General features: G+C 33.8%; 1 protein-coding gene across 1 annotated transcript in view; it reads right to left on the bottom strand.

Annotated features, from left to right (window-relative positions):
• Positions 1 to 1520: 1520 nt before the first annotated feature.
• The window catches only part of limk2 (LIM domain kinase 2), a 39411-nt gene continuing 27156 nt past the window's right edge, over positions 1521 to 13775 (bottom strand). Inside the window, exons 11-16 of the mRNA XM_056457548.1 lie at positions 13357 to 13413; positions 10128 to 10193; positions 7816 to 7993; positions 5881 to 5936; positions 5467 to 5624; positions 1521 to 3278 (exon numbers count right to left, since the gene is read on the bottom strand). Of these exons, the coding sequence (XP_056313523.1) occupies positions 3116 to 3278; positions 5467 to 5624; positions 5881 to 5936; positions 7816 to 7993; positions 10128 to 10193; positions 13357 to 13413 (678 nt within the window). The 3' untranslated portion in view covers positions 1521 to 3115. The remainder of the gene's footprint in view (positions 3279 to 5466; positions 5625 to 5880; positions 5937 to 7815; positions 7994 to 10127; positions 10194 to 13356; positions 13414 to 13775) is intronic.

The following is a 13775-nucleotide window of genomic DNA, read 5'->3' as shown; positions in this document are numbered from 1 at the left end:
TGTAATATAACAGAGACCACTTGTGTTTAAAACTTTGCTTAACACATACATACAAACACGTGTATATACACCTATAAAGACAATATATTGTGTGTGTTGTGTATAACACTGCAGTGTGTATAGACATCTTACTAATTCCAGACTAAAATTGAACTCTTCTACTTCAACTGCTTGCACTGACTGAACTTATAATCTGAATTTATATTATCTATCTATCTATCTATCTATCTATCTATCTATCTATCTATCTATCTATCTATCTATCTATCTATCTAAGAATATGGCCTAATCGATTGCCTTTGAAAACAAGCCAAAGTATATATAATACACACAAAAAAAAGATTCAAAGATGATTTCTTGGATTAACTAAAAAAATTGAGTGGTTGTAAACGATTTAAATGGGCTGAATTTAAACGAATTATGTTGAACATTACTAAATTAAATTTGTTTAAATTCAACACGTATAAATTGCAACAATTTTACAGACATTTTTTTTTCAGTGTAGATAGACAGATATTCTATACCAGTGGTTCTCAAACTTTTTTCATCAAGTATCAGCTCAGAAAAAAACTGTCTCCAAGTACCACCGTAACGACGAGACAGATTAAAACCTATTATATATATATATATATATATATATTATTGTCATAAACATTATAAATAGTTTTAATATTAACACTGTAACCTGTTGGGCTAATAGTTAAAAAACAAAATAAAAAGTCAACGTTTAAAATGTGTTTTTAAAAGTTAGAAACGGTAGGCTACTGTTCTTAAAGTAAAAAGAAAACTGCTGTACTTAAATGTAAAGTATTCACATATAGTAGCCAATTCATCAACCTGCAAATGTTGCTTGGACCTCATAAATATAGGCTATATGTTATCATATTCATATATAAACCATTTTTGATCAATTTTGAAATGTTTTGCATGTACACATGACATATTTGTATATCTTTAAAATCTAAACATTAACTTTTATTTTAAAATAAATGATTTGGAATAACATAAATTAGAAAGTAGATCTGTTTACTACGCGTTCTTTACAGTACGTGTGACAGAAAAGCGAGTTATTATTTGCAAAAATACACTGCTTGACCAATTCGTACGTGTTTATACATTCAAACGTGCTGAATTTCCGTGACTTAAAGTCTCATCCTAAGTGGACCGTGGAGTTTGTGTTAACCACAAACTTTGATTAGCCTATATTCTATGTCCAAGCTTTAAGCATGACAAAGTTGCTTGATTCTGTTCTGTTTTCCGCGATATCTGAATCACATCCAGATGAATTAGCCTAAAAGTGTTAAGTGTATTACTATTGTTTCTTTCATTCAGTTTTCCTCCGCGTACCACTAGAAGAAAGCTTGCGTACCTCAGTTTGAGAACCACTGTTCTTTACTATATATAGATAGCTAGTATAACTATCCCAACAGCACGCTATACTTGCCCAACAGCGCCTCCATGTGGCTGATTAAACGCACACACAATTAAATTGGTGGTGAAAGAGAGCATATGAAGATGGCTATTACTAACTCGTGTTTATTCATGAAACATACGTGTAAGAAATCCTGTAGCATACAAGTAGTGGTTATATTTTTATACATGTCAGTACCATTGACAGATAAGACTAGGAAAAATGCTCTTTATACAGCTTTTCACATTCTACAAACATATGCAAACTACATCTCAACATTTGGCAACAAATCTTTACAGACATGAAAAATATATCCAGTTTTAAATTAAACACCTGTGATCAAAGTGAGGATGACATTTATTTATTTTTTTTAAACATCCTCACAAAACGTCACAAATCCTTGCATAATTTTTTTGATTACAGCCTGTTTCAGTTATGAGAAATCATTGAAACGGCCAATCAGGATCCAGCATTACGATCTCACTTATCATTTCACTTTAACTCCAGAGAAGTTTAGATACCGATACAGAATTTTAGTTTTTACTCCCTGCCAAGGTATATTTACAAGGCGAGTCCTTGGCAGAGGAATAGACAACTCCAGTTCTCAAATAGCTGATGTACCAAAAATGAGCTACAATATGAAAAAAAAGCATTTCTGAGAAACCACACACATGAAACCAAATCAGAACTCAGAAACTTGTTACTTCATTTTGTAACAGTTTTGTCACGGTCTTCGGATTAAAGAGTAACAGGACCTCGAGTGCATGTGGTACAGAAACCATCAAGGGTTTGAGTACACAAAGGCACCTGCAGAGGGCAGTGTGGAACAACAATTCATTCCTACAGTTTAGGTCATTTCAAAAATAGTCAACAAAAACCTTATGAAGAGAAGAGGTTCAAACATGACCGTCACATTTCAGCCTTTATTTTCACTGTATTATTTGTGACAATTAAAAACATTTTCTCAAAATTAAGATTGTGCGTTTAGACTAGAACAGGGGTGTCCACACTCGATCCTGGAGGGCCGGTGTCCTGGAGAGTTTAGCTCCAACCCTAATCAAACACACCTGAACAAGCTAATCAAGCTCTTACTAGGTATACTAGAAACTTCCAGGCAGGTGTGTTGAAGCAAGTTGGAGCTAAGCCCTCCAGGACCGACTTTGGACACCCCTGGACTAGAATGTTTGTCTATTTGAACAGATAATGAATTTGCATTCTGGGGTGAAATGTGACAGACATATTTTGGACTCGTTTCATTAGATCCACCAAACAAACTTCTCTAATTATATAGTCAAAAATTCTTGTTTTGTAAATACTTAATAAAGTAGATGACACCACACTATTTCTGATGAAACCTCATCAGAACGATCGATCAGAACTCATCTAATGACAGGCACTCTTAATGGTTTCAGTTACCTGGTTAAATCGTCAACTTAATCAGTTAGACCTGCTAATTCCAAATTAGACAGAAAAGGAAAAATCTTAATCAGAAAGAAGCTGAAGCTCACTGAAATGTACCCGTTCCCTCAACAGAACCCTCAGTTCTAGAATGCCCTCAAAGTTCAACATGACATGAGAGATCTCCAAGCGGAACGCCAGCATCAGCATGTTCCCAGTATGCCAATTCAAGGTAAATGCTCTCATTCAGTTCTGTAAACTTATCAAAAAAACAAAGTTTCCAGCTCAGTCTGCGCTGCCATTGGATTAGTTCCTGTTGTTTTCCTGGTTTTCAGAGGCGATTTCACTGGGTCCATAAGTTCTTAAAAACTTCTGCTGAAGTTCGTCCAGTTCAGCAGGCAGAGGGATGTTCAGCTCCTGATTCAGAGTTAATGCCTCAAAACAGTCCTCCAGCTTTTGAAAAGCAGGCCTGAAGACGACAGGAAGAGGAAAAAGGTAAGAACAGGAAGCGTTTCCGTCCATTACAGGGTGATGTTATACAGCATTGTTCCTACTATAGCTAAATACTACTACTGCTCAAAAATAAGTGGTTTGTAAGATTTTGTACATTTTTGAAGGCTGCATTTGAAATATTGTGCAATGTATTGTAAAGTATAATATTTCAAAATAGCTGAAGTTTTCTTTAAAAATCCTCTGCCCAAGTTAAAATTTTAAATAAAAAAATTAAAAAATTAAAAATAAAAAAAAATCTACCAAAATAAAAGCTTTGAAACAAAAACAATCATATCTTTGAAATTGCTCTGTTGCTTTATAAAATATTACTATAATTACTAAAAATAATCAGTTAAAATTAAATGATTTTAAAATGCTGAACAGTTGAGAATCTACAAAAGAAATAACTTATCGGCCTAAAGATGATGATGATGATAATAATAATAATAATAATAATAATAATGCAAATAAAGTAATTAATAATAATAATAATAATAATATTAATAATAATAAAAATGCTAAACATGCATTTTTTTTCCAATTTCAGTTTGCATTTATTTATTTATTTTAATTTTTTTTTACAAACCCCACCAGCCTTTTTGCCAACATTTTTGATGTCTTCTACCTAAAACAGACCGCTCTTATAATATTTTCTACTCTAAATATATGACTATTACACTCTGAAATAAAGAACCAATCTCCTGCTTTTAAACAAAAAGCATGTTTTAATGTTAGATCACCACTTGAATGCAAATATGTTTGATTTAAATATAAATTAGTATATGCATTTTAATTTATTTATTTTACACACACACACAGACACACACACACAGACACACACACACAGACACACACACACAGACACACACGCACGCAGGCACGCACGCATGCATAACATCATCCAGATCGACGATAGATCAATTTGGGGAGGAGATTTTACATTTTGTCCTCGTTAAAGAAGGGAGTAGGCTGAAGGGAAGTAGTAAACCTCTTTATATTTACATGCAGTCTTAACTACACTTTCTCTGATCATCTCTGTATTTTGTACCTAGGGGCCTAGAAGTCCCATAACTCATTCAGGACATGTGGATAGATTATTATTATGTAAACTCATGAAGAGTTGTCTCTTAATTACCAGGACAACGCTTATACAATGGTCTCAAACTCAATTCTTGGAGGGCCACAGCTCTGCATAGTTTAGCTCCAACTGCCTCCAACTCACAGCTGCTTAATAGTCTCTAGTAATCTTGAACACCTTGATTAATTGGATCTAGGGATGCAACAATTATAGATTGTGGCTGTACAATTATAGTCTGAGGAATATTCACAGTTATCACGAATATTATGCAATCATTAATTTCAAAAACACTACTACTTTATTGGTGCTTAGTAACCAAATAATGCAGCACTTAATAATAATAATAATAATAATAATAATAATAATAAAAAAACAGTAGTCTATTTTTCTTGGACTTAAAAAAAGTGAAAAAAGTTTTTGACATTTAAACAAGTAAAAAAAATTTACATTTAAAATAAATGACAGAACAAGGAATAAATAAATTTTAAAAAAAAAACAGTATTTAAAAGAACAAATGTAGTGAAAGGCTGCTGAACCTCTGTCTGAAAGACACCTTTGATCAACTTTTATTACAAAAATGAAAATACTAGAGTAGAAATGTGTATATTCCATACAAAGTTTGAAGCTGATCGGTCAGTTCTTGTGATGTGACTTGCGGTGGGCTTGCGACATTCTAAAAAGTTAAGATGTTTTCAACTAGATGCGCCTTGAAGCCGCAAGCATTCATTAGAAATAATAAACTTGCGCATGCAAAAGACGTGATATGTGAATGGTTCTTAGTTAATAGCCACAGCCAGCCATAGTTAATGCAGTGTGTGTGTAATAGCCTCAGTGTACGAGTATAGAACTTTAAACTAGCACACAGTTGGCAGAACTTTGTTTAGTTGCAGCAGTTTTGTTCCATGCAGAAACACGGTGATGAGAAACCTTTATAATAAATTAACCATGTTGAATTAAAGCGTGGTTAATAGTAAAATCAGTTAATTATTGCATCCCTAGTTGGTTCAGTTGTGTTTGATTACAGTTAGAGCAAACCCGTGCAGAGCTGGTTTGCATTTTAATCTCACCTACAACATTACTGACTTACCGGTTGTCAGGAGTGAGGTCACAACAGGCCACAGCCAATGCAAAGAAAGCAGGAGGACAGTGCTCAGGAAGAAACTTCTCGATGAACGTTCGCACATTCAGCCCAAAATCCAGTGTTCTTGGAAGACACTCAGGATCTGCATAAACCTGACCAATAATCTATTCCAAAAGAAAGAACAAGAATAAGAAGAAATGGAACAGAAATAAAGATGATGAAACTTTCAAGCATCCTCTTACATAACAAAGAATGAAATGTAGCAGTTTTGACTCAAACCAGTTGAGCGTAACGCTTGCTTTTGGCATTCCCACATTCGTATGCAAGCGCTTACATAAATGACAGTTCCTAGAGCACATGCTGTCCTCATAAAGACGTGCTATAAAAAGGGAGATGTTTACAACAACAAAGGACTCTTACCTCACAAAGTACAATGCCAAAGGAGAAAATATCCACCTTCTCATCATAGCGTTTACCTGTTTACAGAGATAAAAGAAATCAGATAAAACGCCTACAGAACACTACCAAAAAACACCTTTGTTTCATTGCAGATAATGACAGTTACCTGGAGGAACACACAAAAAAACCATAGTCTATAAATACAATAGTCTAAGAAAAAAAAAATGTTTTATACAACTGTGAAAAAAACTTGTTGCTTCTCAAAACAAAACAGAGTATTTACAGACATTAGATGAACAAAGTCCTGTTTCATCATTCAAAGTGTACATTTGACATTTACACACTCAAATCAGTCATGATATTTTTACAAATACAGCATGTGAATAGTTTAATAAAATACAGTCGCGTAAAATAATGAGATCATTTAGCATTCCAATTAAAGCACTAGCTGTCACTGTTTGAACTTTTGTGATTGCAAAACATACATATTTAAAAGAAGCTAGTAGGGATGTACGATATATCGGCAGCTATATCAATATCGACTGATAAATGCTATTTTTAATATTATCGTTATCGGTTCGATATCAAAATTAGGCTGAAATTAAGTCGATAGATAACCTAATTGTACAGAACTGCCTGCTTCAGACTTGTCCAGTGCACTATAAGGGAGCTTTCTCATTGTTTATTAGTGCTTTTCTTTGTGTGAGATTGCTGTGCATTAATAACTCAGCAAGTAACCATATTCCATATCATTGTAGATATGTTTGATAGTGTTATTGTGTATTTTAGTTTAAATCGCCTCAGGAAAAATATTACATGTGTAAACATAATAGCAGCGATGCACACGTGCTAAATCACTCATTGGGTTGTTTGTAATCTAATATGATTATTTGTTATCAACGCATTGCCTGCCTTGTGGTGTTGATGTAAGATTGTATTTAGTTTGATCTGCATATTTATTATGATTATGACTACAGGTTTATATAATCACCTTGCAATTTGGAAATTATAGCTATTTTTTTGGTTTGAGTAGTCTATTCAGTTCATAAGATCAATTAAAATTTTTATAAAGTTTTTAACGACTAAAAACTCAACTATTTAGTCTCCACTTTCCTTCCTAATCTGTAACTGCCTCTCTGGCTATACCACTAACTGTACTATTGCTTTTGCTTCTTAGACTTTACACACCTGAAACTTGTCTATAGCACTTGTTCACTGCTGCTCTTATAGTTGTGCAAATTGCTTCCTTGTCCTCATTTGTAAGTCGCTTTGGATAAAAGCGTCTGCTAAACGACTAAATGTAAAATAAAATCAGTTGTTCACTGTATAAAAATATATCATTTTGAAATATTTATCAGCTAATATATTGGTTGTCGGCCTCGAAATCTTAGCAGTTATCGATATCGGCCAAAAAATCCATATCGGTGTGACAATTCAGCATTAAAAGTGGTGTTGATAATTACACAGTTACAAGTGTAAAATTAGACATTGGATCCAATAAGACGTCAGGCCTGGATATTTTTATGAATATTGTATCTTTCAAGACTTGTAAAAAGTGTAATGAGATTGAAACATTTAGTATAAATCTATTGCAAACATATTATCAGTGGAAGCATTTGCACATTTATTATGTGTTAATAGCAGCAGCTCACCCAAAAAAATTATTAATTAATTAATTGTCATTATTTACTCTCCCTTCACTTGTTCCAAACTAGTTAGTGTTTTTCTTCTGTTAAACACAGATATTCTGCAGAAAGCTGGAAGCCTGTAACCATTGATTTCTATGGTATCTGTTTGTCCTACTATAGATGTCAGTTGTAACCGGTTTTCAGCTTTCTTCAAAACATCTTCTTTAGTGTTTAAGGGAATAAAGAAACTCCAAAGTTTGGAACCAACTGAGGGTGAGTAAATATAAATTTTTGGGTGAACTATCCCTTTAGTTGTCTCTCTTCTCACCATTGAGCATCTCTGGTGCCATCCAGTAAGGGTTCCCCACCACTGTGTAGCGCTTCTTGCGGTCAATGCGTCTAAACAGCCTTTTCTTATTAGTTGGTTTGTCCGGGGGAGGCTGCTTGACTTTGTCCTCCATGATTAACCGAGATAAACCAAAATCTGCCACCACAACGGTGTTGTCCTGCAGAGGTCAGAAAAAGTAGAGCAAAGATTAACAGACAGAACAGATTCAGAGCTTAACGTTGACATTGAAAAGTACAGATTGGTCATTCAAAGTAATTGACAATGTAAAAAAGAAAAAAAATTTAAAGAGTTCAGATACTGAGGCCTCTAGATGAAATTTTCATCTAAGATTAGTGGGGGAGTTTCAGGCTTCCGTGTAGATTCAGTATTTTCACTCTAATGGCAAAAAATACGTTATTTTCATGACCTTTAATTTGAAATAACTGAACCTAAACACTATATGTTGAGAAATGCAACTGAAAGTAGAATTTCAGACGACACTTAGAGGTTTTTGCATCTGAACTCTTTATTTGTTTGTGCCGTGAATGTAACTTAATCGGATTGATTTTAAGATTTTAAGACCTTGATTTTAACCTTCAAAGTAGTGCATGGGCTAGCACCTGGTTACATCTGTGACCTGGTGACTCTCGCCACCCCAGCCCGCAGTCTTCGTTTGGCATTGGGACTTACCCCGTACCAGCCACGCTGTAAACTCAAGACCATGGGTGGTAGGGCTTTCTCATACAGTGCGCCTAAGCATTAGGAATGCCGCTTCTCTGGACTGTTTTAAGAAACTTCTTAAGACTGACCTTTTAAGCACTGCTTTTAACTTATGGATGATCAATTTGTTTACTTTTTATTCTATCTTCAGGTTCATTTTCATATTGTTTTATTGCATCTTTTTATTGTTGTGCTGTTTCTGCTTGCCTTGTATTGTTAGTATTTAGCCTTGGAGTGCTTTGAGTCTAAGAAAAGCGCATTACAAATAAAATGTATTATTAATATTATTATTATTATTATTATTATTATTATTATTAATCAATATTTTGCAGCAGTTATTTGCTTAAACTTGCATATTTGTTATGTATAATCTCCTAAATTGATTTAAGGCCTTTTTAAAAAAAATATCCATGTTTATCAATAAATTGTGTAACACATAAGCAACTGTCTAAATTTAGAATGAACAAAATAGTGTCTTCTTCAGATGCGCAAATGTTCTGCTGTTGAGAACTATTTTTAATAACAAAATTGAGAAAAACTGTCAATATTGGCAAAGTAAGACAGGCTTTATTTACAAAATTAAACCAAGATAAGATGTTTAATATTGATTATTTTCCCCCTAAAACCTTAAGAAGTAAATTTGGAGTTTCTTGCTTTTTCCAAAAATATTAACAGAATAAAGCATGTTTCTTCACAGCGGTAAAAGTATTACAGTCCAACAAAATGTTTAATGGACAGTGGGTTTTGACAGAAACACTTAAGAATTTTCTCCTGACAGCATCATCTTGTAAAAATTACTTGAATCTTTCATGTCATTTTTTCACTAAAGTCTGTTTTATACACAGACAAGTTGCATGAGCTTCAATTAGCACCACTTATCACCAGCACATTATTAATTATCAATTGTCATTTACCTCAATTGTAATAACACCAGAAATATTATCACCATTATTTCAGTACTTCTTTAGTTTGATGTTTCGATCAGGCAACTTGTCTGGCTGGACAAGTAAATACTCTTTTACTTTCCCTTCAAAAAAATTCCCTCATCCTAGACAAGTATCAGTATCGAGCCCTAAAAAATTATGCTTTATGAAAGCTTTATTAGAAATGAATTTTAAGAAACGTCCTAACACCAAAAATCAATGCTTTAATGATTTAACTGGCAAATGTTTATAAACATCTCAAAGGCATCCAGTTTGATATCTGTAAAAGTCTTATTAAAATAACCTGTCATAAGTGATTCACACAGAATGCGTGAATCACTTCGGGTCAGTCAGGGTCAGACAGCATTTCCTGCCTTATCTTCTACCACTACCAAAACATCTAAGGAACCACTAACTAAACAATCCTCAAGTGTTAACAGATCTTCTTCACCCTTCACCGAGCTTTCTTTTTCTGCTCAAGTCTTCTTACATAACTTGTTTTCGGGTCTACTTTACACTTTTAGTTTTTTGTTTGTGCTGACACAGGCCTGTCAGCTATCCTTGATTATTAAAACCTGTTTCTAGGCCCTGGGCTTCCTAAAGCAAAGTCAAATAAGTGTAGACTTTGATTTAAGTTAATATGTGGAATGGGTGAAAATCCTCCCTTACCAGTTTGACCAGGCAATTGTGAGAGTTGAGATCTCGATGTATGATGCTCATTGAATGCAGATATGCCTGAAAAGATGAGAAGTTTACAAAAAAATTAATCAGATAAGAAAGAAAGTGGGGTTGTGTCTGAGGTAAAACAGATCTGGGTTAGACATCTACAACATCTTGATCATCACTACAACAAAAATAAGACAAAATGAAATGATCCATCGCAACAGAGCTTGGCAACAAGACATAACAAAACCTCCTACGAAACAACTACTCAGACAGGCTTTTGTTTAAGTGTACATGCTCTTTGAGATTAATGTAACACTGTGTACCAAGCGTGATGTTTTTCAGAGTCAAGTAATGTGTGTGCTTGAATGCACTATAGAAGTGAAAACACTGGGTAGCTCCAATTGGAAAATGCAACAAATATTGTAGCTATTGGACAACATAACGTACTTTTGAGGCTTTTTTGACAAGTATGTAGTTGTTTAGACTGCAACTATGCAGTTCATTTTTAAGGATAATTTTAAATATTTATAATTTCAAGGATACAGTACCATTCACACAATGGCGACAGAGACTGCATAATAAGTCGTTAGAGGTGAAAAAACCCAGCGTAATTTTAAACTACAGCTGATCAAATCATTAAACGGATAAGTGATTTTCTAAGTCGATCTCTCTCTTTTGTATTTTGTAGTGCTGTATTTATACCATATTATTTGTTGTGTATTGAGTGTGAGATGGGACTCGCATATTAGGAATGTATGTATTTTGTGTTGGCCACACTTTGTATAACCCCGAGTTGCTTTTTGGTTGGCCATCTGTTTGTAATGAGTCTCCTGTTTTCGTTACTGCAGACTAGTTCAGTAAACAGAAAGAGAAGAAATGCCCACATGCGATTTTCCTTATCGCAAGCACAACAGCAATGTAGTAATGTTTCCGTTGCTTTGGCTTTTTCAGGGTTAATTATTGTGATAACCCGATTGCAACAGAGAAAAACTGGGAAATCTGTGTAGACTGATGGCATTTCATGCTGTTCAGCCTTATATTCCTAAAATGTGAGCAAAATGACCTGTTTTGTCATCACTTTAGAAATTACGCTAGAGAATAATTCAAACACTAGCTCTAAAATGAATTAGCAACAGCTTCTGTGGTTCTGACGTCAGCTGCAAATGTGAATGAATGGTAAAAGAGGTTCCTCATTCAAAAAGGGTTTTAGACTCTCTGTGTTTGATTTTTCTTTTTTATATACATGATTGTGCCGTCGGACTGTTGTATAAAAGCAATATTACACTCGTAGCAGTGTGATATTGTCACTGGTAGGGCACTAAGGGAAAACATGCCTACCACCAGTGCCGATATACAGCCATATTGTGTGATATTGCTCATACATACATACATGCATGTATGTATACATGTATATGTGTGTGTGTGAGCAATATCACACTCATAGCAGTTCAATATGGCTGTATATTGGCACTGGTGGGAGGCATGTTTTGGCCCAAGGCCACAGGCCAAGTCCCACCAGTGACAATATCGCACTGATATGATAAATAATAATTTTTTTTTAAATAAATGCTTTAAGGGTTAAAGTTTTGTATAAGTGATTGGTATACCTTAAAATTAGTGCTACATTTTAAAATATACAACAAATTTTAGTTAATAGCAATAAATATAAAAACACGTATAAACAATATGCTGCAGATATAGTGTTCATGCCTAAATTAAACATTTATTTCAGAGCAAATTAGGACCAATTACATTTATGGTGGATAAGGATAACCTTATAAAGTTTTTTTTTTTCTTTTTTTTGTTTTCTGGTGTTTTGTTGCTTATACACTAATGGTCAAGTTTGGGGTCAGATTTTTTTTATTAATTTCTTTTTTTATTAATTTTATTTATTATTTAAATAATTATTCTGTTTATTAAGGGAGCATTTATTAAATGTAAAAAAATCGTTACTCATTTATGAAATACTTATTGCTTTTTGTATATATTTTTAAATGAAATTTTAACTCCAGTCATTATTGCTTTACTATTACAATTATTAATAATAATTAATATGATAATGTGACTCTGAAGACTGGAGTAATAAAGCTGAAAATAAATTTATTAAATTAAATGATAAACTACTTTATCATAGTAATTTTTTAACGTAAAATAACATTTTACAATTTGTTCTGTATTTTGATGAAATAATTGCAGCTTTGGTGAGCAGGAGAAGCTTATTTTAAAACATTTAAAAATCACACTGACCCCAAACCTTTAAATGGTAGTCTATATAGGTTTGTACGGTTTACCGGTACTATGGTAGCATCGCGATACTATGGCTACAAAATACTGGTGGTGCCACTGAAGTTTGTAAATGGTAGGATCGTCATTAATGGTTTATCTACAATAAATAATGTTGCATGTGGACAAGTCATTAAAATGCTCACACGTTTGTGCAACAATGTGTGGAGCCCTTAAGGTTGCAAAACTTTGTAGAATTCAGGTTTATGGTAGCCTATTGTACGTTTTCTAACGCTTCAACTTTAACCGCACATCTGAATCGGTTTATTTCTGTTCCTGTTAATATGATTTATTAGGGACCGCGATGATCTCTTTAAAATAACAACTCACATAGTGAAATTTTGAATTACTTTGGATTGTTGCCTGAGAAGACTGGAAAAAAATTGAAAAAAACAAAATAGCAACAGGAAACATTGAAACAAATTTTGACTATTTAATAAAGCCTAATTTTGTTGTAAAACATGCTCTTTTGTAACAATTTCATTCGGTATAATTTGTATCTTTATTTCAATGCATTTTTTGTTAGTCAATTATCTACAAAATAAAGAAAAAGAATAAAGAGATTTGAGGTGAAGTGGAGTGCAAATAACCCTTTTTTTGCCTTCAAGGAATTATGAATTACATTCAAGTAGGCCTATTATAACAAAATATAATATATCTGACCATTTTCTTTATAAATTGAGTTATGCATTACAGTATCGCAATACTAGTTATCATGATACTTCAGCTGGTATAGTATAACATAAATTAATGGTCTCTCGACAACCCCGAGTGTGTGTTTGTGTATGTGTGTGTGTATATACATGTGTGTGTATATATGTATGTATGTGTGTATATATATAAATAAACTGTTAACTCTGGCTCAAAAGAGCCTCAGATTTTTTTTTAACAACAAAAGCTTATGTTGTTTTGCATTGCTATATGTGTGCAAACTCAGAAGCCCACTCACCATTCCAGATGCAATGCTCTTTGCAAAACTAACTCTCTGTTCCCATGGGAATGAGTCCTGTAGGAATTGAGAGACAGAGAGGAAGAGATGAATTGCTGGCTTACTTTTATAACCACATTATAATACAGGCCAGTGAAACTGCACGCCATGTCGTCCGTGAATTAGAGAGGAAATCGTTGCATAATGGCAGCGGCTTATTACAGACACAAATTACTTAAACGCAGACACACTTTTATAGAAAACATCACCATGCACTAGAGACATCATGGAAGGCTCAACAAGAGAGGTATATCATCTGTGAACCTTATGAAACCCCTATTTGAAGCAAACCCAGTGGGTGATCTGGAAAACATTCCAACTAGTATATCCCTCACCTGGAAACACTTCATACCTCCTTTTATCTCTCATTCACTGCAACC

Source organism: Danio aesculapii, chromosome 5 (assembly GCF_903798145.1).
Source record: "Danio aesculapii chromosome 5, fDanAes4.1, whole genome shotgun sequence".
NCBI lineage: Eukaryota > Metazoa > Chordata > Actinopteri > Cypriniformes > Danionidae > Danio > Danio aesculapii.
Note: the sequence above shows the minus strand (reverse complement) of the source record. Positions and strands in the feature narration are given on the sequence as shown.